Source organism: Sminthopsis crassicaudata, chromosome 5, assembly GCF_048593235.1.
Source record: "Sminthopsis crassicaudata isolate SCR6 chromosome 5, ASM4859323v1, whole genome shotgun sequence".
Taxonomy (NCBI): Eukaryota; Metazoa; Chordata; class Mammalia; order Dasyuromorphia; family Dasyuridae; genus Sminthopsis; species Sminthopsis crassicaudata.
This window is the reverse complement of record NC_133621.1, coordinates 237,109,989-237,135,035: the sequence shown is the minus strand read 5'-3', so window position 1 is coordinate 237,135,035 and position 25,047 is coordinate 237,109,989. Positions and strand designations below refer to the sequence as shown.

At 35.3% G+C, this 25,047-nt stretch overlaps 1 protein-coding gene across 3 annotated transcripts in view; it reads right to left on the bottom strand.

Moving 5' to 3' along the window:
- Positions 1-339: 339 nt before the first annotated feature.
- Positions 340-25,047, bottom strand: part of PTPRR (protein tyrosine phosphatase receptor type R) — a 398,730-nt gene continuing 374,022 nt past the window's right edge. For all 3 annotated transcript variants that reach the window (XM_074270547.1, XM_074270548.1, XM_074270549.1), the window contains one exon: positions 340-569. In XM_074270547.1, the coding sequence (XP_074126648.1) occupies positions 479-569 (91 nt within the window). In that variant the 3' untranslated portion in view covers positions 340-478. The remainder of the gene's footprint in view (positions 570-25,047) is intronic.

The window sequence follows — 25,047 nt, the reverse complement described above, 5'->3', positions numbered from 1 at the left end:
CATAACAACAACAACAACAATAATAGCACTTAAGACAGGTAAAGTTTAACAGCTGACAGTTCATTCACAAGACAAATTTTTGCAAACTTTATAGCAATTATACACTCAATAACCATTTCTTCAGGAGGTATTTTAATAGCAGACTGACTTTAGCAGAATTACATACATGCATTCTGTATGACAGTCATTACAGAAAAAATGTCCTTCTTGAAAATGCATGTAAAATCAATGACCCCATTAACATAGTACTTTCTTTAAAATCATTTTAGGGTAGCTTACAAATACATTCATATACAGGCAAGGTCTGGTAATCTTTACATAGTTTTTCAGGTCTTCCATAATCCACATCATAAGCTGGTTTTCAAGCTTTCCATTGTTGTTGTTTTCCATCCCAGGAATCTCTTGGAAGAAGTCATTGGTAGGCAACACATTGAATTCTCCTGAGAGATTGTCATTAAGCTGAATCTTCAACATTTCACTAGACAGTTTCTGCAGACAACTTGCTTTCATAGAGACTTAGTGCGTGATGAACAAATTCATATTGTTCACTTGTCTGAACCATACCACCCCTGCAAAAAAATAAAAAATAAAATTATAATTTGACCTAGTAATCCTAAGTAATGACTGATTATCCTATAGAGATTACAACCAACCTTTAACCATTACTTCAAAGAGATTGCTTCTTAGAATCAACATTCTTATTATTACTTATTAAGTTTCATCTATAAGATAAAACTGAGAAATAAACAAAGGACTAATCCTGAGTCTCTTCTTCAACAAGTGTCTGGTTATTTTGAAGATCAATTATTATTGATTATGATTCATTTCACTGAACATATCAATTATTTTGGTCTTTGGATTATGTTGACCAACAATGGTCTGATTTGTTAATTAATACCTTAACTATCATCAGAGATGAAGAAAAGCATGCTGAGGATATCATAAAGACAAAACTTGGGATATGAAGGGAATTTAAAAAATAACAATGAATGACTCCTTGAACAAATTAGAACAAGAGTCCACAAACTAGTCTGCTGCCTGTTTTTGCATTGTTCATGTGGATCATAGTTTGCTAAAATCAGATTTAGATCAAGGGTTCTTGATTTTTTTCCACTCATGGTTTCTTTTTGCCTGAGAAATTTTTATGTGACCCTGGGTATATAGGTATATAAATAAGTGTACAAGTCAAACATTTACTAAAGATAAATCATTATTTTGAAATCATCACATTCAATGATGCTGTTCTATACGGGGTTTTGACCCACAGTTTAAAAAGCTTTGGTTTAGAGAAAAAAGGAATCTCTTAACTTCTTCCTTTCATCACTATAATCACCATTGTAATCATGATTATTCCTCCCTTCTAGTCCTATTTTGATATCTAGCATTAAATGGAAGTGACTTTTGATTTTTTATCCCTAACAAAGTGCTCGTGGATTGAGCACTAATCCTGGAGTCAGGAAGAGCTCAGTTCAAATTTAGCCTCAGATATTTACTAACTATGTGCCCTGAGCAAGTCATTAACCCTTACTGCCTCAAAAAACAAACAAACAAACAAAAAATATAAGTTCTTTGAGACAAGAACTATCTTTTTTGTTTTTGTATTTTTAACTCCAAAGCTTATCACAATACTTGGCATACAGTAAAAGTATAAGCAACATATGTATATATTTGTTTGTTTGGGCCCAGATTATAGAAGTAGGACTAATGCATAAAAATAAGAGGCTCAATTATTATATTTGTATAGCACTTGACACACAGGAGGCACTTAATTAATACTTGTGTATTAATTGGTTGTATGATAAAACTTCCTACCAATAAATGCATTTTAATTGATAAGTTCATCTATTCATGCATATATGAGGAAGGAGAACTATGTTAGAGAGAGCTGGGTATAAATCAATGGACATAGAGACATGAGGTCAATACCATTTTCATTATAATATTATAATTTTATGTTTAATGCAGCAAATATCATTAGATACCATATGTATACATATATATACATATGTATATATACACTGTATCATTAGATACATTACATATGTTTTATATATATATATATACAGAGAGAGAGAGAGAGAGAGAGAGAGAGAGAGAGAGAGAGAGGAGAGAGAGAGGTCTGAAGACCAAAAACTTTTTTTCTCTCTCCTAAGAACAGAAATGTGTGTCTTGCTTTTCTTGTCCTGGTAGAGTATGCTTTTAACTATGTGAGGTAGAAAGAAGAGCACTATATTCAGTTCTGGGCACATTTTGGATAATTGGAACTTGTCTAGAAGAAGATCTTAATGACACACAAAGATCTCTTGAAGAAAACGGATATGTTTACCCTGAAAAAGAGAAGTCTTAGAGGGGACCTGAGAGGCATCTTCAAGTATGTGAAAATATTTCATGTATAATAATCACAATAATATTGACTAGCATTTACAAAGTGCCCTAAGGTTTACAAAAATTTTACCAACTATATTTCATTTTGTCTTCATGATAACCTTGGGAGATAGATGCTATGAGATGCTATCCTCATTTTACAGATGAGAAAACTGAGGCAGAGAAGTTAAGTGACTTGTCCAAGATCACACAATGTCTGTGGTCAGATTTTTAATTCGGATTCCGGAGTTAGTGCTTTATCCTTGTGATATTTAGCTGTCTCTTAATAATAATAATTAGTATTTTATATAGAATTTTAAGATTTGTAAAATATTTTGCATATGTTATATGTTTGTTTAAGAGACTCAGTTATTATATTTGTATTTCTAGTGCTTGGACACATAAAAGGCACTTAAAATACTTGTGTATTGATTAATTGTATAATAAAATTTGCTGTCAATAGAAGATATCTAAAAATGGAGTGAGATTCCTGAGGAGGAATCTCTGTGGGGGGTCTTTTGGTAAATGCTAAATAATAATTTTTCAGCTATATTAAGAAAGGATTCTTGTTGAAGTAAAGGTTATGTTTCATAACATCTGTGGTCCCTTAATGTTCTTTCATTCTATGAATTTGTGAAATTCTTCTTATTTGCTTCTTATTTGCTATTTTGAATAATCATGATGCAGTTGTTGACAGTTTATAAGTCCTATAAAACCTCTGTAATCATGTAGTGCAAAACTAACTTTAAAATTGTTTTCCAGACAAAATGTTTTTTTTTTTTTTTTGAGCAATTATAAGATGGTTGTTAGTTCTAATCTGAATTCTTAGGTCATTTTGAGTCTTCAATTATATTACATAGTTCTTTGGGACAAAATAATTGTTGGTTAAAATGATGAGCCATCAGTGGCATTCTGTTTATGCTTACAATTTAGACCCCACAGTTCAAAATAATAAACATTTGGCAATTTAATAAATGTCAATGATTTGTCTAGTTGAGTCTTTCCTCATTTCCTATAAACTTGCTGTCTTCTTCCTCCAATTCTACTTCTTTTTATTTTATGAACTGATATTGTCTATAATCTTCTACTATCCTTTCTTATTAAGATATAAATATATGAGGTTATAATCTAAACCAGTATTGTCCTGGCCACCACTCATTTTCCTAAAGCATTTTTTGGGGGGGTTTAGGGAGCATATATGTCTCAGTGTGGTGACTGATTTAGATTAGTTAAAATTTCTTAGGACAATGTGTGTCCTTTTATCCATTTACTTCTTTTTCATAACTGCTACTTTGTTTAATTAGGTTAGATAAAAATGTAACATGCAAATAATATTGTTTTAAATGAAAAAAAAAAGCATTACACTTGAGTCAAAGAAATGTGGTCAGACCTCAATGATTTCAAAAAGAATTTTGGTCAGAAATGAATTGGCGTGTGGTTACTGATGATATATTTTTAGGATAGATAGAAGAGAAGCAGAAAAAAGCTTTTCATCAGAATTCAAATCTTGAAAAGGCTATTATTAAAGTAAAATGTTTGTCTCAAGAATAAAGATAGGACAACTTAGAGTAGTTACAGACAGCACTTAATTATAGATGTGGACTTTTGGCTAGCAAGAGGTAATTTTCCTCCAGTGAGGTCATATTTTCCCTACATTCTACTGATACTTCCTGCAATTTCTCTTTGGAGCTATCTTTCAACTGACAGGTTGAGTCCCTCAAGTTCCAGTACTGTGTGATTTTGTTTTCTTAAAACTATAGTTCATGAGCCCCCTACTGAAAGCTGTTTACCATTCTGTAGTCAATCAAAGGATAAATGATTAGCTCTATTGAAATGGCATTGTGGGACAAGTGAACAGAACACCTTCCCTTAAGTCTGAGGCATATTTTTTCACAAGCATATCCCACATGCCAGGTGATCTGGGGAAAATGCTGGTTCTTGAGTCAGGAATTGTCTGAGGTCAGATTTGAAGTCATGTATTAGGACTCCAGACCTGACATGTTATCCACTATATCACTTAGCTGCCCAAATACAAATAAAAGCAAAAAGAAAATCTTTGCCTTTAGGGAGATTACATTCTAATGGATAAAGTAAAGGCAATGGGAGCTGAAAAGAGATCTGATTCTGGGTACTGGAGTGGAGAAAAATATCTAGCAAGGAAAAGAACAATGAGTCTAGGTCTGAGTAAGAGTTCCTGTAATAAATGAGTAGGAAAAAGTTACAAAATAATCTATGCCTCAGAAATCTATACCCCCGTGAATTCTTCATCCCTGTACCTGACCTTTTCATAAATGAGACCATGCAAAAGTTCAAAGGTTTAAATGAGCTTCTTACATCTTTAAAAAATATGAAGGCCTAAAAAGGAGAAATTCTTTTTTAAATTGTTTTTTTTCTGGTTACACATGTGTGTTAACTTTTTAAATACATATTTCTTTGTGAAACATATTGGGAGAGAAAAATCAGAACAAAAGGGAAAAATCATGGGAGGAAAAAAAACCAAAAAAGAAGTGAACAAAACATGTGTTGATTTATATTCAATCTTCATAGTTCCTTCTCTGGATGTAGATGGTATTTTCTATCTAAACTTCATTGGGATTGCCTTGGATCATTGAACCACTGAGAAGAACTAAGTCTTTCATAGTTGATCATACAATCTTTCTGTTACTGTGTACAATGTATTCTTGATTCTACTTGTTTTGCTTAGCATCAGTTCATGTAAATCTTTCTATGCCTTTCTAAAATCAGCTTGTTCATCATTTTTTATAGAACAATAGTATTCCATTATCTTCATATACCACAACTTATTCAGCCATTCTCCAGATGATAGGCGTCTACTCATTTTCCAATTCTTTACAACTATAAAGAGCTGCTACAAACATTTTTGCACATATGGATCCTTCTCCCTCAGTAATAGAACAGCTGGGTCAAATGGATACACAATTCTATAGCTCTTTGGGCATAATTCTAAATTGCTCTCCAGAATGATTTAATTTTTCACAGCTCCACCAACAATATATTAGTGTCCCAGTTTTCCCACATTCTCTCTGACATTCATCCTTATCTTTTCCTGTCATATGAGTTAATCTGAGAGGTATTAGGAGTTAAGTACCTCAGAGTTTTTTTTTTTTTTTTAATTTTCATTTGTCTAATCAATAGTGATTTAGAGCATTTTTTATTTGACTGTAGGTGGTTTTAATTTCATCATTTGACATAGTTATTTATATATTTTAGAAATGAGACCTTTATCAGAGACATTGGCTGTAAAATTTCCCCCCCTCCAGCTTTGTACTTCCCTTTTAATAATGTTTCTATTGGTTTTGTTTGTGCAAAAATTTTCCAACTTAATGTAATCAAAGTTGTCCATTTTGCATTTCATAATGTTCTGTAGTTCTTATTTGGTCATAAATTCCTCCCTTCTCCAAAGAGCTGATATAAAAGGACAAATTCTTAAAAGGATTTTGATGCACCATTTACACTTGTCTAAGTAGCAAAAATAAAAACAGAGGAGAAGGTATTTTGAGTTAAAAAAAAAAAAAAAAGAGATGCCTCAAGGAATTGAATCTTAGCTCTTCTATTCCTTTTGGTACCAGTGACATCTTGAGAACCATCAAATATGTCCCTGGTAGTTAAGTAGTGCAGGAACTCCTAGACAAGTAATAAAACACTCCCATACATGTCATGAAATTCTTCTTTAATCTTTGTGGAGGTAACTCTTCTGGCAATCCCCAGTAGTGAGGATCTTTACAACATGAAATAGGCCTTCATTGAAACTTCTCTTTTCGACTTCTGGCCAAGATGGCGGCGTGGAGGCAGACAGCTGCTTGAGCTCCTCGTTTTCTCTCAGAACTTACTTCATGACAAGCCTCAGAGTTAATGCTTGACCACAAAAGAAACCCACAAATAATCACCAAGAGAAGACATCCTTGAAATTCACCAGAAAAGGTCTGTGTTTGCTCGGGGGAGGGTCAAACAGACTGGGCACAGACAGAGGGCAGGCAAGCCAGAGCGAGACAGGCAGCTCACACAGCTCAGACCAGAGGGGGAGGGGCATGATCTCTGCCATTTCTGCTAAAAGACTTTTATCCCAGTGTGGATATTTCATCTTGGCAGCAAGCCAGGAGCATCATAGAGGGTGTAAACACCGGAGGTGAAGATTAAAACCCAGGAAAGCTAGCGTCTCTTGGGACCGGCCACCCGCAACCCCCATCTGGAGTGACTCAGCACGTTCTCAGAGCCTCAGAGTGCAGACTCAGCGCAGTCATCGCTGTCCTGTTAGTGGCTCTCTGCTGGCCTACCCTCAGTCTGTAGAGGAAGCCCATTAATACCATCCAGCCCCATCCCCCCCAAAACAGAGCAATTGTTTCTCTTGTCAATTTGTTTTCTTCCATTCCTGTAAGGGCCCTTTAAATGGGCGGACACAGTGCATCGGGAGATTGAGGCCTGGAAGTAATTTCTGTGGATATTAGGACTGCCCTTGGGCGGGATCCTGGCCATATTGAAATAGTTTTGTAATGGGTGACTCTCTCGCTGATTGGCTGTGTGTGTGACCTCACAGGCCCTATATAAGCCCACTGCAGGCAGCAACCGCCCTCTTTAACCTCCTGCTGTTCACCCTGGCTTGTAGCCTGGGTGGCCAAGCCAAGATGGGTAGCCGAAAGAGGTAAGGATTTTGGTAGTGAACACATGGGTCTTCTGACCAGGTGTTCACTCGGGAACCAACAAGTCAGGGCATCAGTTAGGGCATTATGTGAGTAGGTATAATAAAGGCTTTTAAGATTACACGTGGCTGTTCTTGAGTGCGCTACCGGTTATTAAGCTATAGATTCAAGAGATTGTGGCCAGAGACCTTAGAAGGCCTCAGAGGAGGCGAGCCAGGTAGAGTTCACACTGCAGAGGACAGTGGTCAAAGGTACTCTGGTGGGTCTAGGACAGACTAGTAATTGTAACTGCCAGGAGAGCACGTTACAAATGGCGCCCAACGTGGTGGACGCATCAGGAATTATCAGGTTTTGAAAATATTTAATATTCAGAATTAAGATTCTGAAAGATCCGGTAGAAACGCCACTTAAGAGGGAAGACAGAGAAGCAATATGGACCCAGGTAAATCTGGGATCAGGCTCAAGGACACAGCTGAACATAATGCTTATTATATAAAGAGGTTAAAGAGCCAGATGGAAGATCTTTTAACAAAGATCACCACTGAAGAACAGCAGGAAGCTTGTAATCAAGCTCCCAGAAGGCTATCCCCACACCCATTAAACATAGCTCGGAGAGGGAGCAACCAAGAGCTAATGCGTATGTATGACAGTATAGAGTATAAAATGCCACAGCAAGAGTTGCTGGAATTGCAGGTTAAACTACAGATGGAGATAGAGAAAGAAGAAAAAGCTAGGTTACTACAGATAGAACAGGAAGAGTTCAAACCAGTGGCTGAAACTAAGGAAGGAAATAAACGAACCACATGGACTTCAGTTGTAGAAATTCTTCTTAGCGTTTTGTTGGTTTACCTTGTGCATTGTTGTTTTAAGGAATTTATTGATTACTCTTTCATTGAGAAGTTTAGTTCGTTTTATGTGCAAAGCTCAGGTTTGATTTTAAATCAGCCTTTGGGGAATTTTCCAATTCTTCTTCCCTCTGCCTCACCTTCTTGGGCCAAGGGAGAAGGGGGAGGAGGAAAAGGAAGGGCGATAATATCATCAGCACTGCCCATTAATCCATTTAAAACTCCAGTGTCTTTTCAAAAGACAGGAGTAGGCTTTATGCCCCAAGGCAAAAAGGAATTGTGGGGTATTGAGTATAATCAGAAAAGTTTTAAAAATACAGTTCAGTTAATTTCTAAGAAACCTTACAGGGATAAGGCCTTGCAGTTAGAGAGAGTGGAGTTTTATACTTTTAAAACTGCTAGGATCGTCTTTGGAGAGTTGGAACTCCTCTTTTCTTACCTCGTGGATTTTCCACTTCCACAGGTGAGCTTGATTTCCCAACCCCCTCCGGGTACTTATAAAACAGTGTTTATGTTTAGAATGGGTTGGAAAATTGCTGTTTTAATCACTAGAATAAATAGACAGTGTGTGATCTTTGACCCAGGAGGAAAATATCAGATTTATTGATTCACACTCCTGAAGTACAATTCGGTATCAGAAACTCAAACTTTGATTTTTAGGCAAAAGAATTCAGGGATATAGCCGAGTGTTCTAGTAAAGTCATTACTGCACAGACTATCCCCAAGATCTTCTCTTCTAAACAAGAGAAGGGAATTTTGGGATATGTGATTGCTTACAATTTTTAAATTTTGATTTTACATTTTTAAACACTTTTGATTTTACATCTTCAAAGTATTTTGATTTTACATTTTAAAGTTATTTTGGTTTTATATTTTTAATCTATTTTGGTTTTACACTTTTAAATTATTTTGGTTTTACATTTTTAAATTCTTTGCATTTTACCTTAGCAATGCACTTCGGGCATACACAGAAAGTGCAGCTAAGTGACAGACTGACTTTTGTCTGACTTGTTAATCTTTTTGACAACAACTTTGTTTCCACTGTGATGTGGAAAGGCCTGGATGGCATTTGGAAAGGCCCAAGTTGGGCCCTGGGGACATTCCTTCCTAGGTGCAGATCCAGCAGCAGAGTTCATCCCCACCAGAGACATTTGTAACCTGGGGATCCAAGAGAAGGACCAGACAACAGAGGGACCAGCCAGATGTCCGCAGCCCTTCAGACGCTGATGGCAGCAATGTCCCTCCTGACCATGACACCAGAGACAGCAGACACAGTTCCAGTGTTGCAGCTGAGATGGACTGTTTTGGCTGATACGCAATATAAAGAAAGACTGTAAATGGACAATGGGCCTGCTTGCTTCTCCCATGGCTACTTGCCATATGGTGGCCTGGGGAGAGGCTTTGCCCTATGCTTTCTATTGAAGGACTATGCTTTTAAATTAGTGGGTGAAAAACCAACACACCCACCTGCCGTTGTTATTGAGACAATGTTACTGGACATGACTTTGCTTATGTGCACCTGTGAAACTAGAATTGTTCTAGAAATTGTGAAAAGTGCAATAGAGAATTGTGATAAGCTAGAATTGCTCTAGAATTGTGAAAAGTATAATAGAGAATTGTGAGAAACTAGAATTGCTCTAGGATTGTGAAAAGTGCAATAGAGAATTGTGATAAGCTAGAATTGCTCTAGGATTGTGAAAAGTGCAATAGAGAATTGTGATAAGCTAGAATTGTTCTAGGATTGTGAAAAGTGCAATTGAGAATTGTGATAAACTAGAATTGTTCTAGGATTGTGACAAATGCAATTGAGAATTGTGATAAACTAGAATTGCTCTAGAATTGTGAAAAGTGCAATAGAGAATTGTGAGAAACTAGAATTGCTCTAGGATTGTGACAAGTGCAATTGAGAATTGTGATAAGCTAGAATTGTTCTAGGAGTGTGAAAAGTGCAACAGAAAATTGTAAGAAACTAGAATTGGTCTAGAACTGTGATAAATGTAACTAGAATTGTGACAACCTACCTACTAATATTTGTTAACTAGAATTGTGATGTTTTACCTTGTTGACTTCCCACCTCAGTGTTGACATCCTACCTCTTTGGCATATTATCTCGAGTATGACTTTGATGAATGGGTTGAACATTTGGGCCACTGTTGAGCCTGGTTCTCATTGTCATACTTCTGTTTACTGATCTGCTGCTTTGTACCTCCTTGGGCATAACACTCTGTCATCTCATGGACCAAGTGAACTACAGCTGGTGCTAAAAGTTTAGCTTGGTGAGATGTGCGGTTCCCGCAAAACAAGAGAAAGGGAATTGTAAGGGCCCTTTAAATGGGCGGACACAGTGCATCGGGATTGAGGCCCAGAAGTAATTTCTGTGGATATTAGGACTGCCCTTGGGCGGGATCCTGGCCATATTGAAATAGTTTTGTAATGGGTGACTCTCTCGCTGATTGGCTGTGTGTGTGACCTCACAGGCCCTATATAAGCCCACTGCAGGCAGCAACCGCCCTCTTTAACCTCCTGCTGTTCACCCTGGCTTGTAGCCTGGGTGGCCAAGCCAAGATGGGTAGCCGAAAGAGGTAAGGATTTTGGTAGTGAACACATGGGTCTTCTGACCAGGTGTTCACTCGGGAACCAACAAGTCAGGGCATCAGTTAGGGCATTATGTGAGTAGGTATAATAAAGGCTTTTAAGATTACACGTGGTTGTTCTTGAGTGCGCTACCGGTTATTAAGCTATAGATTCAAGAGATTGTGGCCAGAGACCTTAGAAGGCCTCAGAGGAGGCGAGCCAGGTAGAGTTCACACTGCAGAGGACAGTGGTCAAAGGTACTCTGGTGGGTCTAGGACAGACTAGTAATTGTAACTGCCAGGAGAGCACGTTACACATTCCTACTCTGACAAAATGAACAAAAAATTCAAAGGGCTCTAACCATTGACAGCTTCTGTATAGAGAGAGAGCAGACTTCAAATACTGAGGAGACTAAAAACAGACTGTCCCCAGAGGAATCCCCTAAGGGGGATGTGATCTGCTCCTCAATACAAAAGAATCTCATAGAGGAAATCAAAAAGGCTCTCACAAGAGAGCTGGAAGAGAAATGAGAAAAGGAAAGGGAAGCTTGGCAAGAGAGCCTGGAGAAGTCATCCAGAGTGGATAAAGAGATCAAATCATTGAGAAACAAAATTAGTGAATTAGAAAAGGCAAACAACTCCAAGGAAAACAGGATTAATGAGCTGGAAAAGGTAAACAACTCCAAGGAAAACAGGATTAGTGAGCTGGATAAAGAAATCAGCTCTCTAAAAAATAAAATGGATAAAATGGAAAAAAATTCCATAGAAGATAAAAACACAATTGAACAATTACAAAAATATATTTAAAAAGTGAGTGAAGAAAATACATTATTAAAAATTAGACTGGAACAAGTAGAAATGAATGACTCAAGGAGAAACCAAGAGGTAGTCAAGCAAAACCAGAGAAATGAAACAATTGAAAAGAATGTCAAGTACCTTATTAGAAAGACAACAGACCTGGAAAACAGATCCAGGAGAGACAATTTGAGAATAATCAGAATCCCTGAAAAATGTGAGGAAAAAAAGAGCTTGGACACTATTTTCGAGAAAATTATCAAAGAGAACTGCCCAGACGTTTTGGAAACAGAGGATAAAATAGACATTGAAAAAATTCATTGATCACCTACTGAAAGGGACCCTAAAATCAAAACGCCAAGAAATATAGTGGCCAAGTTCAAGAATCATCAGATAAAGGAAAAGATATTGGAAGCTGCTAGAAAAAAGAAATTCAGATATTGAGGATCCACAATAAGGATAACCCAGGATCTAGCAGCGTCCACATTAAAAGAACGCAGGGCCTGGAACATGATATTCCGAAAGGCTAAGGAACTTGGTATGCAGCCAAGAATAACTTACCCAGCATAAATGAGCATCGTTTTCCAGGGAAGAAGATGGACATTTAATGAAATAAATGAATTCCATCTATTTTTGATGAAAAAACCAGACCTACATAAAAGGTTTGATCTTCAAATACAGAACTCAAGAGATTTCTAAAAAGGTAAAAAGAAATCTTGAGAACTATACTTCTGCCATAAAAATATGTAAAGAACATATGTATAATTTGTCCTAGAAACTAGAGGTGGAAAGAAAATTATATCATAAAAAAGTGTAAAGTGGTGGTACTACATCTCATGAAGAGGCAAAGGTAACCTATTAATATCTGAGAGAAAGAAAGGAGGGAGATGAACATAGTGTTTATCAATAGACATATTGGATTTATGGTGAAACTTCATTGAAAAGTGAGAGGGAAGGAGTAAGCTAAGGGGAAGGGAATACAGAAATTGTGAGGAAAAGGGGTAAAATAAGGGGAGGAACTTTAAAGTGGGGGAGGGATACTAAAAAGGGAGGGCTGCGAAAAGCAAGTGGTGTTCACCAGTTTAATACTGGGTAGGGGGGTAAGAGGGAAGGAAAGGGGAAAAGCATAAGCAGGGGTTAATAGGATGGCAAGCAATAAAGAATTAGTCATTTTAACCATAAATGTGAATGGGGCAAACTGCCTCATAAAGAGGAAGCAGCTAGCAGACTGGATTAAAAGTCAGAATCCTACTATATGTTGTTTACAGGAAACACACCTGAAACAGGGTGATACATTCAAACTAAAAGTAAAAGGGTGGAGCAGAATCTACTATGCTTCAGGCAAAGTCAAAAAAGCAGGGGTAGCCATCCTCATCTCAGATCAAGCAAAAACAAAAATTGATCTAATTAAAAGAGATAAGGAAGGGCATTATATCCTGCTAAAGGGTAGCATCAGTAATGAAGCAGTATCAATATTAAACCACCAAGTGGTGCAGCATCTAAATTCTTAAAAGAGAAATTAAGGGAGCTGCAAGAAGAAATAGACAGCAAAACTATAATAGTGGGAGATCTCAACCTTGCACTCTCAGAATTAGATAAATCAAATCACAGAATAAATAAGAAAGAAGTCAAAGAGGTAAATAGAATACTAGAAAAGTTTGATATGATAGATCTTTGGCGAAAGCTAAATGGAGACAGAAAGGAATATACTTTCTTCTCAGCAGTTCATGGAACCTATAAAAAAATTGATCATATACTAGGGCACAAAGACCTCAAAATCAAATGCAGTAAGGCAGAAATAGTAAATGCATCCTTTTCAGACCACAATGCAATCAAAATTACATTTAACAAAAAGCCAGGGGAAAATAGACCAAAAAATAATTGGAAACTAACTAATCTTATACTAAAGAATGATTGGGTAAAACAGCAAATCATAGACATAATTAATAACTTCACCCAAGAAAATGACAATAATGAGTCATCATACCAAAATGTGTGGGATACACACAAAGCAGTAATAAGGGGAAGTTTTATATCTCTACAGGCCTACTTGCATAAAATAGAGAAAGAGAGGGCCAACAAATTGGGTTTACAATTAAAATTACTAGAAAAGGAGCAAATTAAAAACCCCCAAACACAAAACTTGAAATTCAAAAAATAAAAGGTGAGATTAATAAAATTGAAAGTAAAAAAACTATTGAATTAATTACTAAAACTAAGAGTTGGTTCTATGAAAAAATCAACAAAATAGATAAACCCTTAGTAAACCTGATTAAAAAAAGGAAAGAGAAAAAGCAAATTGTTAGTCTTGTAAATGAAAAGGGAGAACTCACCACTAATGAAGAGGAAATTAGAACAATAGTTAGGAGCTACTTTGCTCAACTTTATGCCAATCAATTTGATAACTTAAATGAAATGGAAGAATACCTTCAAAAATATAGCTTGCCCAGATTAACAGAGGAAGAATTAAGTAGCCTAAATAGTCCCATCTCAAAAAAAGAAATAGAACAAGCTATTAACCAACTTCCTAAGAAAAAATCTCCAGGACCAGATGGATATACATGTGAATTCTACCAAACATTTAAAGAACAACTAACTCCAATGCTGTATAAACTATTTGAAAAAATAGGGATTGAAGGAGTCCTAGCAAATTCCTTTTATGACACAGACATGGTACTGATACCTAAACCAGGTAGATCGAAAACTGAGAAAGAAAACTATAGACCAATTTCCTTAATGAACATTGATGCTAAATCTTAAATAAGATATTAGCAAAAAGACTTCAGAAAATCATCCCCAGGATAATACACTATGACCAAGTGGGATTTATACCAGGAATGCAGGGCTGGTTTAATATTAGGAAAACTATTAGTATGATTGACCATATTAATAATCAAATTAATAAAAACCATATGATCATCTCAATAGATGCAGAAAAAGCATTTGATAAAATCCAACATCCATTCCTACTAAAAACGCTTGAGAGTATAGGAATAAATGGACTATTCCTTAAAGTAATAACGAGCATATATTTAAAACCTTCAGTAAGCATCATATGTAATGGCGATAAACTAGAACCTTTCCCTGTAAGATCAGGAGTGAAACAAGGTTGCCCACTATCACCATTACTATTCAATAGAGTACTAGAAACTCTAGCCTCGGCAATAAGAGCTGAGAAAGAGATTCAAGGAATTAGAGTAGGAAAAGAGGAAATCAAATTATCACCCTTTGCTGATAACATGATGGTATACTTAGAGAACCCCAAAGACTCTGCTAAAAAGCTATTAGAAATAATTCAGAGTTTTAGCAAAGTTGCAGGATACAAAATAAATCCACATAAATCCTCAGGATTTTTATACATTACCAACACAATCCAACAGCAAGAGATACAAAGAGAAATTCCATTCAAAATAACAGTCAATAGTATAAAATATTTGGAAATATATCTACCAAAGGAGAGTCAGGAATTATATGAGCAAAATTACAAAACACTTGCCACAAAAATAAAATCAGATTTAAATAATTGGAAAGACATTAAATGCTCTTGGATAGGTTGAGCGAATATAATCAAGATGCCAATACTCCCTAAACTAATCTATTTATTTAGTGCTATACCAATCAGACTTCCAAGAAACTATTTTAATGACCTAGAAAAAATAACAACAGAATTCATATGGAAGAACAAAAGGTAGAGAATTTCAAGGGAAGTAATGAAAAAAAAATTAAATGAAGGTGGTCTAGCTGTACCTGATCTAGAACTGTATTATAAAGCAACAGTCAACAAAACCATTTGGTATTGGCTAAGAAATAGACTAGTTCATCAGTGGCATAGGTTAGGTTCACAGGGCAAGATAGGGAATAAAAATAGCAATCTAGTGTTTGATAAACCCAAAGATCCCACATCTTGGGATAAGAATTATTTGACAAAAACTGCTGGGAAAACTGGAAATTAGTATGACAGAAATTAGGCATGGACCCACATGTAACACCACATACTAAGATAAGATCAAAATGGGTCCAAGATTTAGGCATAAAGAACGAAATCATAAGTAAATTGGAGGAACATGGGATAGTTTACCTCTCAGACTTGTGGAGGAGGAAGGAGTTTGTATCCAAGGGAGAACTAGAGACCATTATTGATCACAAAATAGAAAATTTTGATTATGCCAAATTAAAAAGTTTCTGCACAAACAAAATTAATGCAAACAAGATTAGAAGGGAAGTAACAAATTTTTACAGTTAAAGGTTCTGATAAAGGCCTCATCTCCAAAATATACAGAGAATTGACTTTAATTTATAAGAAATCAAGCCATTCTCCAATTGATAAATGGTCAAAGGATATGAACAGACAATTTTCAGATGATGAAATTAAAACTATTTCCACTCATATGAAAGAGTGTTCCAAATCACTATTGATCAGAGAAATGCAAATTAAGACAACTCTGAGATATCATTACACACCTGTCAGATTGGCTAAGATGACAGGAACAAATAACGATAAATGTTGGAGGGACTGTGGGAAAACTGGGACACTGATGCATTGTTGGTGGAGTTGTGAAAGAATCCAACGTTCTGGAGAGCAATCTGGAATTATGCCCCAAAAGTTATCAAACTGTGCATACCCTTTGACCCAGCAGTGCTACTACTAGGTTTACATCCCAAGGAAATACTAAAGAAGGGAAAGGGATCTGTATGTGCCAAAATGTTTGTGGAAGCCCTTTTTGTAGTGGCTAGAAACTGGAAAATGAATGGATGCCCATCAATTGGAGAATGGTTGGGTAAATTATGGTATATGAATGTTATGGAATATTATTGTTCAGTAAGAAATGACCAACTGGAGGAATACAGAGAGGCTTGGAGAGACTTACATCAACTGATGCTAAGTGAAACGAGTAGAACTAGGGGATCATTATACACTTCAACAATGATACTGTATGAGGATGTATTCTGATGGAAGTGGATATCTTCAACATAGAGAAGAGCTAATCCAATTCCAATTGACCAATGATGGACAGAATCAGTTACACCCAGAAAAGGGACACTGGGAAAAGAGTGTAAACTGAGAGCATTGGTTTTTTTGTTTTGTTTTGTTTTGTTTTGTTTCTCTTCCCAGATTATTTTTACCTTCGGAATACAATCCTTCCTTTGCAACAACAACAACAAAATTCGGTTCTGCACATATATATTGTACCTAAGATATACTATAAGATATTTAATATGTATGGGAATGCCTGCCATCTAGGGGAGGGGGTGGAGGGAAGGAGGGGAAAAACTCAGAACAGAAAGGAGTACAAGGGATAATGTTGTAAAAAAAAAAAAAAACAAAAAACTACCTATACATATGTACTGTCAAAGAAAATGTTATAATTATAAAAATTAATAAAAATAATAATAAAGTAAAAAAAAAACATGAAATAAACTTTTTTTAGTAGTAAAGTGAAATCTCTCAGAAGAATCTAATGGTAATATTTATCCCCAAATATCTGATTCTTATCTTTATTTTATACATAAACACAAAAGCCTAAGACAAGAAAAATATCTTGGGACAAATAAAAATAGCCCTATTCAAAAGTGTTTGGTTTATATCATTAGGATCTAAAATAAAGTGAATAAATCCTATCTCTTTCTATTATCTTCAAATTAATATGACTGGAAGAGGGGAAAAGGTAAGGAGGAAGGGAGGGAAGAATTAATGATGATTAAATAGCATGAGAAGCAATGAAAACTTCATGCTAGTAGAAATTTTTGTAGCTCTGAAGACTTTAAAAATGAATTTAAATGCATTACTTCCTACTTATTATGGAAATTAACATAATAGGATCTTTGTGTCACAGGACACCTTTCTCTCCTAGTGGAGAAATAGGAATATCCCATAGAAGCTAGAACTCCAGAATCTTTTTGAATATTTCCAGGGACACTAGCTATTGTTTTACATTTCCATTCCTTTTTGTGGTTAAGCTCTATCTTTGTAATATCTCTCACATATATCTCCTTCTCTCCTCTTACATTACAACCAGCTTCAAATAGTTCTATAGTTTGCTGTTTGGGTTTCTGGCCTTAATGCCTCAAATATTTGCCCAATGCTCTTTATCTTCCATTCAGCTATTAAATTGATTTTTCTTAATTGCAAGTCTGATCATGTTGCATCTCACCCCCCTCACCTTCTCCCATTGCAGAGCCTTCTACTAGGCTTTTATGTTTTTTCATAGTCTGGGTCCCACCTAACTCTCTGGTCTTTGTGGTCTTCTTATCCCTTACTTCTTTAAGATCCAATTACTCCTCAACTTTCTAGAACAAGACACTTCATCTCTTGACTCAGTGCATTTTCACTGGCTGTCTCTCAAGCTTAGAAATCTCTCCTTTATCTCTGCCTCCTGGCTTCCTTTAAGCCTCAGGCAAAATTCTTTTTTTTCCTTAATGTTTTGTCTTTCCTCTGCAATATATATTTCATTGTGCATAGTTTTATGCATATAATATCCCCCATTCAACTGTGAACTCTTAGAAAGAAAGGACTATTTGCTTTTTGATGTATCTCTAGCAATTTAGCAGAATGCCTGGCTCATAATTGGTGCTTAATATTTGTTGATTGACCAACTGCTTCATGTCCTTTTATTTGTCAGCATATTCTACCCCTGAAATTATGGAACCCAGAATGGAATAATATTCCAGGGTATTGTCTGACCATTACAGAATATAGTTAAAGCTCTTATTCCTTTGCCTTTGGTTATGATCCTGATGCATGCTTTTATGAAAACAGCTATGTGTCTCAGTGGATAGAGTTTTGGACTTGAAGAAAAGAAGACCTGAGTTCAAATCTGGTCTCAGACCCTAGACAAGTTAGTACCTTAGTTTCCTCATCTGTAAAATGGGGATAGTAAAATTATCTATATTTTAGGGTTGTTGTGAGGATAAAACTAAAAAAATTTCAAAGTATTTTATAAAACTTGAAGTACTATAAAATGATACCTGTTATTACCCGAATTCTTTATTTCTTATAATGCAACCCAAGATCATAATACTTTCATACACACACATAATTTTATATCAATATGTTAAATTTGTCAACGCAAGTCTTTGGATCTTTTTTCATATGAATTGTCAAGATAAGTTTCTCCAACCTTCTGCTTTCTTAAATTGATTTTAAAAACTTAAGTGAAGAATTTGTATTTGTCCATGGTATATCTTGGGACAAATTAAAACAACCCTATTCGAGAATGCTAAAAATAAACAACATAAATCCTATCTCATCTTCACAGATGATGATGATGATGATGATGATGATGATTATTCTGATGCCTTAGTGTGGTAAGGTGATTCTATGTCCTCCACCATCTCCATGACAGTAGAATGAAAGCTTCTATGGTTTTTACCAAGCTGAAAAGGTTTTCAGTTATGTTACCAATGACAGACTTTATGTTTATCATTTTAGGACTAATGTAATTAACTTCAGAAAGAAATTCTACAAATTATATATATATATATATATAATTTATTTATTTTTAGTATTTTTCTATAATTCAAGAATATTAGATATGCAACATGATATAGTGATAGAAAGCTAGGATGACTTGGGTTCAAGTCTTGCCTCTGGCATGTAAGTCACTTAACTGTACAATGTTCTAGATGGCTTTTCTAAGAAGAGACATCAATAGAGGGCATTACCTTATATGGGAATTCCCTCTATCAGTGGCATTATTGGTATACCTATCCCTCCCCACAAAAAACACTGAGAGATAAAATAGTAAAAAGTTCTCATAAAAAGAACTCCTCATTTAGAAGCCAGAGATTAACAGCCCCTGGTGAATTTTTAAAATCTTGCTAGAGTTTTATAATGCTCTTATAAGGAAATTATAAGGAAATAAAAAAGGCAGGCAGACAAAAATAGAGGGATTGGGAATTCTATGTAGTGGTTCACACTCAATTCCCAGAGTTCTTTCACTGGATTTAGCGGGTTCTATTCATTATTGAACAAAAGGAGCTGATTTGGTTCATCTCATTGTTGAAGAGAGCCACATCCATCATAATTGATCCTCATACAATATTGTTGTTGAAGTATACAATGATCTCCTGGTCCTGCTCATTTCACTCAGCATCAGTTCATGTAAACCTCTCCAGGCCTTTCTGAAATCATCCTGCTAGTCATTTCTTACAGAACAATAATTTTCCATAATATTCATATATCACAATTTATTCAGCTATTCTCCAATTGATGGGTATCCACTTAGTTTTCAGTTTCTGGCTACTACAAAGAGGGCTGCTACAAACATTCCGGTCCCTTCCTTTCTCTAAAATCTCTTTGGGATATAAGCCCAGTAATAACACTGCTGGATCAAAGGGTATGCACAGTTTGGTAACTTTTTGAGCATAGTTCCAAATTGCTCTCCAGAATGGCTGGATGTATTCACAATTCCACCAACAATGTATCGGTGTCCCTGTTTTCCCACATCCTCTCCAGCATTCCACATTATCTTTCCCTGTCATTCTAGCCAATCTGACAGGTATGTAGTGGTATCTCAGAATTGTCTTAATTTGTATTTCCCTGATTAATAATGACTTGGAGCATCTTTTCATAGGGCTAGAAATAGTTTCAATTTCTTCATCTGAGAATTGTCTGTTCATATCCTTTGACATTTATCAATTGGAGAATGGCTTGATTTCTTATAAATTAGAGTCAATTCCCTATATATTTTCCTTGCCCTTTTTCTTAGCAAAGGCCAAGCAAGAACCTGCTGGTATCTAGTGTTAGCTACATTTTTAGCATAAATATTTACACCTCAGAAATCAGTAAATTTTGTAACCAAGGCTTGAGTTAGTTTTATTAATTATACTTAATAAAATAATGGAAAAAATGTTAAGAATGCAGATTAAACTAGTCAGTTTTAATTAATTTCCTACCCCCCAGTTATTTGTTAAACATTCACATAGAATTCCCCCTTTCTTTTCTTCTCTACAACTAAAATACCCTTTATGTTATATCTCTATTTTTTTCTTCTTTACTTCAGTCTCAGAAGAGATTATTTCCTTACTAAGGTCAATTTATCTTATGGCTTTAATTTCTTTCTCTCCTATCTCCTCACCCCACTATCTCCCTAGACTTTAATCTCTTCCTATCTACAGATATTTTCTGTCCTCCCTATAAATATGTTTAGGTCTTTCCCATTCTTAAAAAAATTCTCATTTGATTTTACCATCTCTTTAAGCAATAATCCTAATCTTTCCTCCCTATCAGTGCAAATCATTAAAGAAAAAAAAAAAAGGCATTGTAGACCAATCCCTCCTTCTGGATGCTGGATGTTCTCTCCCCCTTGGGTTTTCATAACATTGCTTTGTTCTTTTACCAACTGCCTGACCAAGTCTTCTTGGTCTTTTTTTTTTTTTTTTTTTTTTTTTTTTTTTATCATTATCTAGTTCCTGAGCCATAACTATGGGTGTCATCTAAGAGGGCCTGGGCCCTCTTCTTTTCTTTCTGTATTGTTTCTCTTCATGATCTCGTTGGATCTCATAGATTCAGTGATCATCTCTATGCATCTCTCAGATCTAGATATCTAATCTGAGCCTTTCTATTGACTTTAAGTCATGTGTCATTAGCTCCCTTTTGGAAATGCCCAACTGAATGTCCCTAAGGATCTCAGATTCAAGATATTCCAAACTACACTTATCATTCCTCCCCCCCCCTGCAAATCCACTTCTATTTTTCTGTTCACATAGTTTCCACACTAATTCAATTTTAATCAATCCTCTTTTGGATGGTAGTAATAGATTCCTAATGTTCTCCCTATATGAAGTCTCTAACCTTTTCAATCCACCCTTCACTAAGCTGCCATACTGATATTTCTAAATATCAGAAACTGTATCAATCCCTCTGTTGGTTTTTTCTCAAGTGTTTCATCATCTGCCTCTAGCAAATCTTTTTACATTCATTAAACATTACTTGATTTCACATGTTATATGCGGAAGAATCTATTTTCTGGTTCTCCATACATCACATTTTGTCTTCTATCTCCATACCTTTGCTCAGGCTGACTCCTATCTTTAGAATGTACTCCCATCCTCACCTTTGTCACTTAAAATTCCTTAACTTTTTTCAATGCTCAAAAGAAATGCCACCTGCTAGATGAAGTCTTTTACAATTCCTCTGATTGTGTGCCTTCTTTTAAGATTAGTCTCTTACTAGATTGCAATCGTTTGCAAACCCTTTGAGGGAAGGGATCAATTTGTTATTATTTGTGTCTTTGTATCTCCTATGTGTATGTATATATGTATTTTTATGTAATCATATAATACATATTATACAAACACATTAATATTTATATTCATGAATAGATATATGTGATCATATAAAAACCTCATACAATATATATCATGTAGTTATATATATCCACACATACATAAATGTAGATGATTATTATAAGAGAGGGGAGGTAGAATTACTCAAATACTATTCATTTCTGTTTTCTAAGTCAAGAAAAATATCCAGACCGAAAAAACCCTCACATATGATTCACTGAATGAATACCCCTGGAGAAATCTCCCAATTTCTCAATGACCCTGGCAGTTCTTTAAGACTCTAAATTATAAGGAGTTGCAAGTCTGCTTAAGGTAACACCAGTCCTTCCTTATAAAATCAGTTACAATGCCAGACCTTCTTCCCTTCATGCTATTTATCCTTCTCCCCAATTTTATTTTGCATCTAATTTATAAATAATAAGATCAATTGTGCATGTGAAGGTTAGGGAGTTGTAAGTAGAAATCAATTAATGTGACAAATATCTAGTGGTTTTAATGACTACAGATGAAACTCCCAACAAAACACTGAGGTCTGAGGATGCATTAACAGAGGTGCGATATATAAAGGAAAGGGAAGGTGGCATTATCCAAAATAGTTTCCTGGTTAGAATAGTTGAATAAAACTTTTTAAAGAAAAGCATTGATAACCTATAGAATATATAAAAAGCATGATCAGGATGGTGAGAGAAATCAAAATTATATCATATAAGAATTGGTTGAAGGAATTAGAGTTTGATCATACTGGAGAAAAAAAGACTTAGCAGAGGTTATTACAGGAAGCTTTGAACATTTAAGTTTATCATGTGGAAGATCTAGTCTAATTAATTAGAGCTACTCCAAATTAGATTAAATGGTCAAAAGTTCCATTGAAATACAAATAATATATGAAATGAATACAAATTTCCTAAAGCTATCCTAAATATACAAATACATATATATTAACATATTTATGTGTACAGTCTTCCTGATATTTAGAGCTATTTAGGCAGCTAAGAGACTCTATGGATGAAGTGTTGGGTCTGGAGTCAGAAAGACTTCAGTTAAATCCAGCTTTAGACACTAGTTCTGTGAATTTGGGCAAGTCACTTACCAATCATTTACCTCATTTCTAAACTGTAAATGGGGATAATAACAGCATCTACTTTTCTGTATTGTTGTTAGGATAAACTGAGATAATAATTGTAAAGTGCTTAGTTTCTGACACATAGCAAGCAATATGGAAATTTCTACTATTATTATTATAATTTTATCTAGAGAAGGAATTGGTGTCTCACTAAGTAGTGACTTTCATCTGAGGACCAGCCCAGCTAAGATTCAGATGTCTCCTCAAGGGTTTGCTTGAAGATAAATTTTTTAGCCACAACATCAATATCTAGAAGGGAATTAGATCAGCCCTCTTTCTACTTCAAAACCATGAAACCATGATTCATTATAATAACAATAATAATATCTAATCTTTATATAGCACCTTAAGGTTTTCAAAATGTTATAAATATTTTGTCCTTATTTGATCGTCCAAACAATCAGTTTTGCAAATGAGGAAACCGACTTGTCCAAAAACGCAGGGCTAGTGTTTGAAATAGGCTTTGATCTCACATCTTCCTAATTCTACTTAAAGTCTAACATTTAGTCTTTTAGGATACCTAACTGTCAAGACCAGATCATAAACTGGAGATGAAGTGTGTGGGTGGATGAAATCAGAGATCTTTAAAATAATGGAATTAGTTGTCTTTTGAAGGATTCACTGGGGAACTAAAATGATGAAAAATCTCAAAATTAGGCTTTTTTTCCCTAAGGGGAGTATTCCAAAGAAGAGAAGATATAGTGAAGGACATAAAAGGAGTCTTGGGGCATTTAAGAGATTGTCATGTGAAAGAATGATTAGATATCTTTTGCTTCATCCCAGAGAACAAATGGGTAAAAGTTTACAGTGATAAAAATTATATTTTTGCAAATTTGTATGTATGTATTATATATGTGTATTTGTATGTATATATACACATATATGTATACAATTAAGAAGGCTCATATATAATTTCTAAATTTATGATGTTTATATATTTTATGAAAAATTATATGTGATATAGTTTATCATGCAATGATATGCTATGCTATCGTAATATTATACCAGTTTTATGCCAGCTATTAATACACATACACATGGGTGTGTGCATCACACACACACACACACACACACACACACACACACACACCCCTCAGTATGAATTCCCTATTGCTACATAGCTCTATACATGGCTAAAAGAGACAGAAGGGGTATTCTCCAGGGAAAGATAGGATATTATCTTAGTGATGTTATGCTTATATTATATCATGTTAAATTTTGTTATATTATATTATATTGTGTTGTATTATATCAAGTTAGGTTAGGTTAGGTTACATTTTGTTAGAGCTCCTCAGAAATGAAATGGTACCACCTTAAGTAATGAGTTCCCTACTATAGAAATGATAAGTAATGTTTCCACATGGAATGCCAGTCCTTGTAGTTCCATCTTAATCAAGAAGATTGTTGTAAGATGAAATACCAGCTCTAAGCATTCTAGGTGAGAGACTCTAAGAAGTTCTTTTTTAACAACTGAAATTCTTATCATTAATCACTTTGTCTCTCAGTAGTCCCCTTTGAATGCAAATACATTTCCTGAAAAGAGTCACACTAAGCCCGGCACTCTAGGTAGTCATTAGTTTATCAGCAGAGTATCGTGAGGAAATGAGATGTGGGACAAATAACTTGTGATAGAGCCCCAGAATTTGGAAACACGAGGCACTACCCACTGGGGCTGGAGCAGTAGAATGAAAGTAGTAGGCCTTAATGGAACTCTCTAAATACGCTTATGAATATTAATTAGTTTAAGGATTAGGATATTTTATTCCTAGGCCATTATTCACTGGCTATCATAGCAAAAAATTTTTCCCTCAATACATCAATATAGCAAGACTTGCAAATCGAAAAGACCACAAAATATACTGTTGTTCAGTAGTTTTTCAATCTTATCTGTTTCTTCATGATCCCATTTGGGGTTTTCTGGCAAAGATACTGAAGTGGTTTGCCATTTCCTTCTCTAGCTAGCTTTACAGATGAGAGAACTGAGGCAAACAGGGGCATAGAGTTAGTATGTGTCTGAATTCAGAAAGGTGAATTTTCCTGAATGTAGATCTAGTGCTCCTGATTAGTGCTCTAACTACTGTACCACCTAGCAGTTTTTAATAAAACTGCTGTTTCTAAATATTGATTATCTTCTTGCCAACCCTCTTGTTTTCCAACACCAGAGTTCATAACCTGGAGATCTTGGCTTTTTCAGAATTGGAATTCATTTCCTGTGGCCTTACTGTCCTGATTGGTGAGGGCTTATTCTATCTCACTATTTCAAGCAACTCCAACCATGCTTTACTCTCTACTACCTGGACATCTTCTTTTTTGTATATAATTTATTTTTCCAAATATATATCTAAAGATTGTTTTCAACATTAACCTTTGCAAAACCTTGTATTCCAAATTTCTCCCCTTTC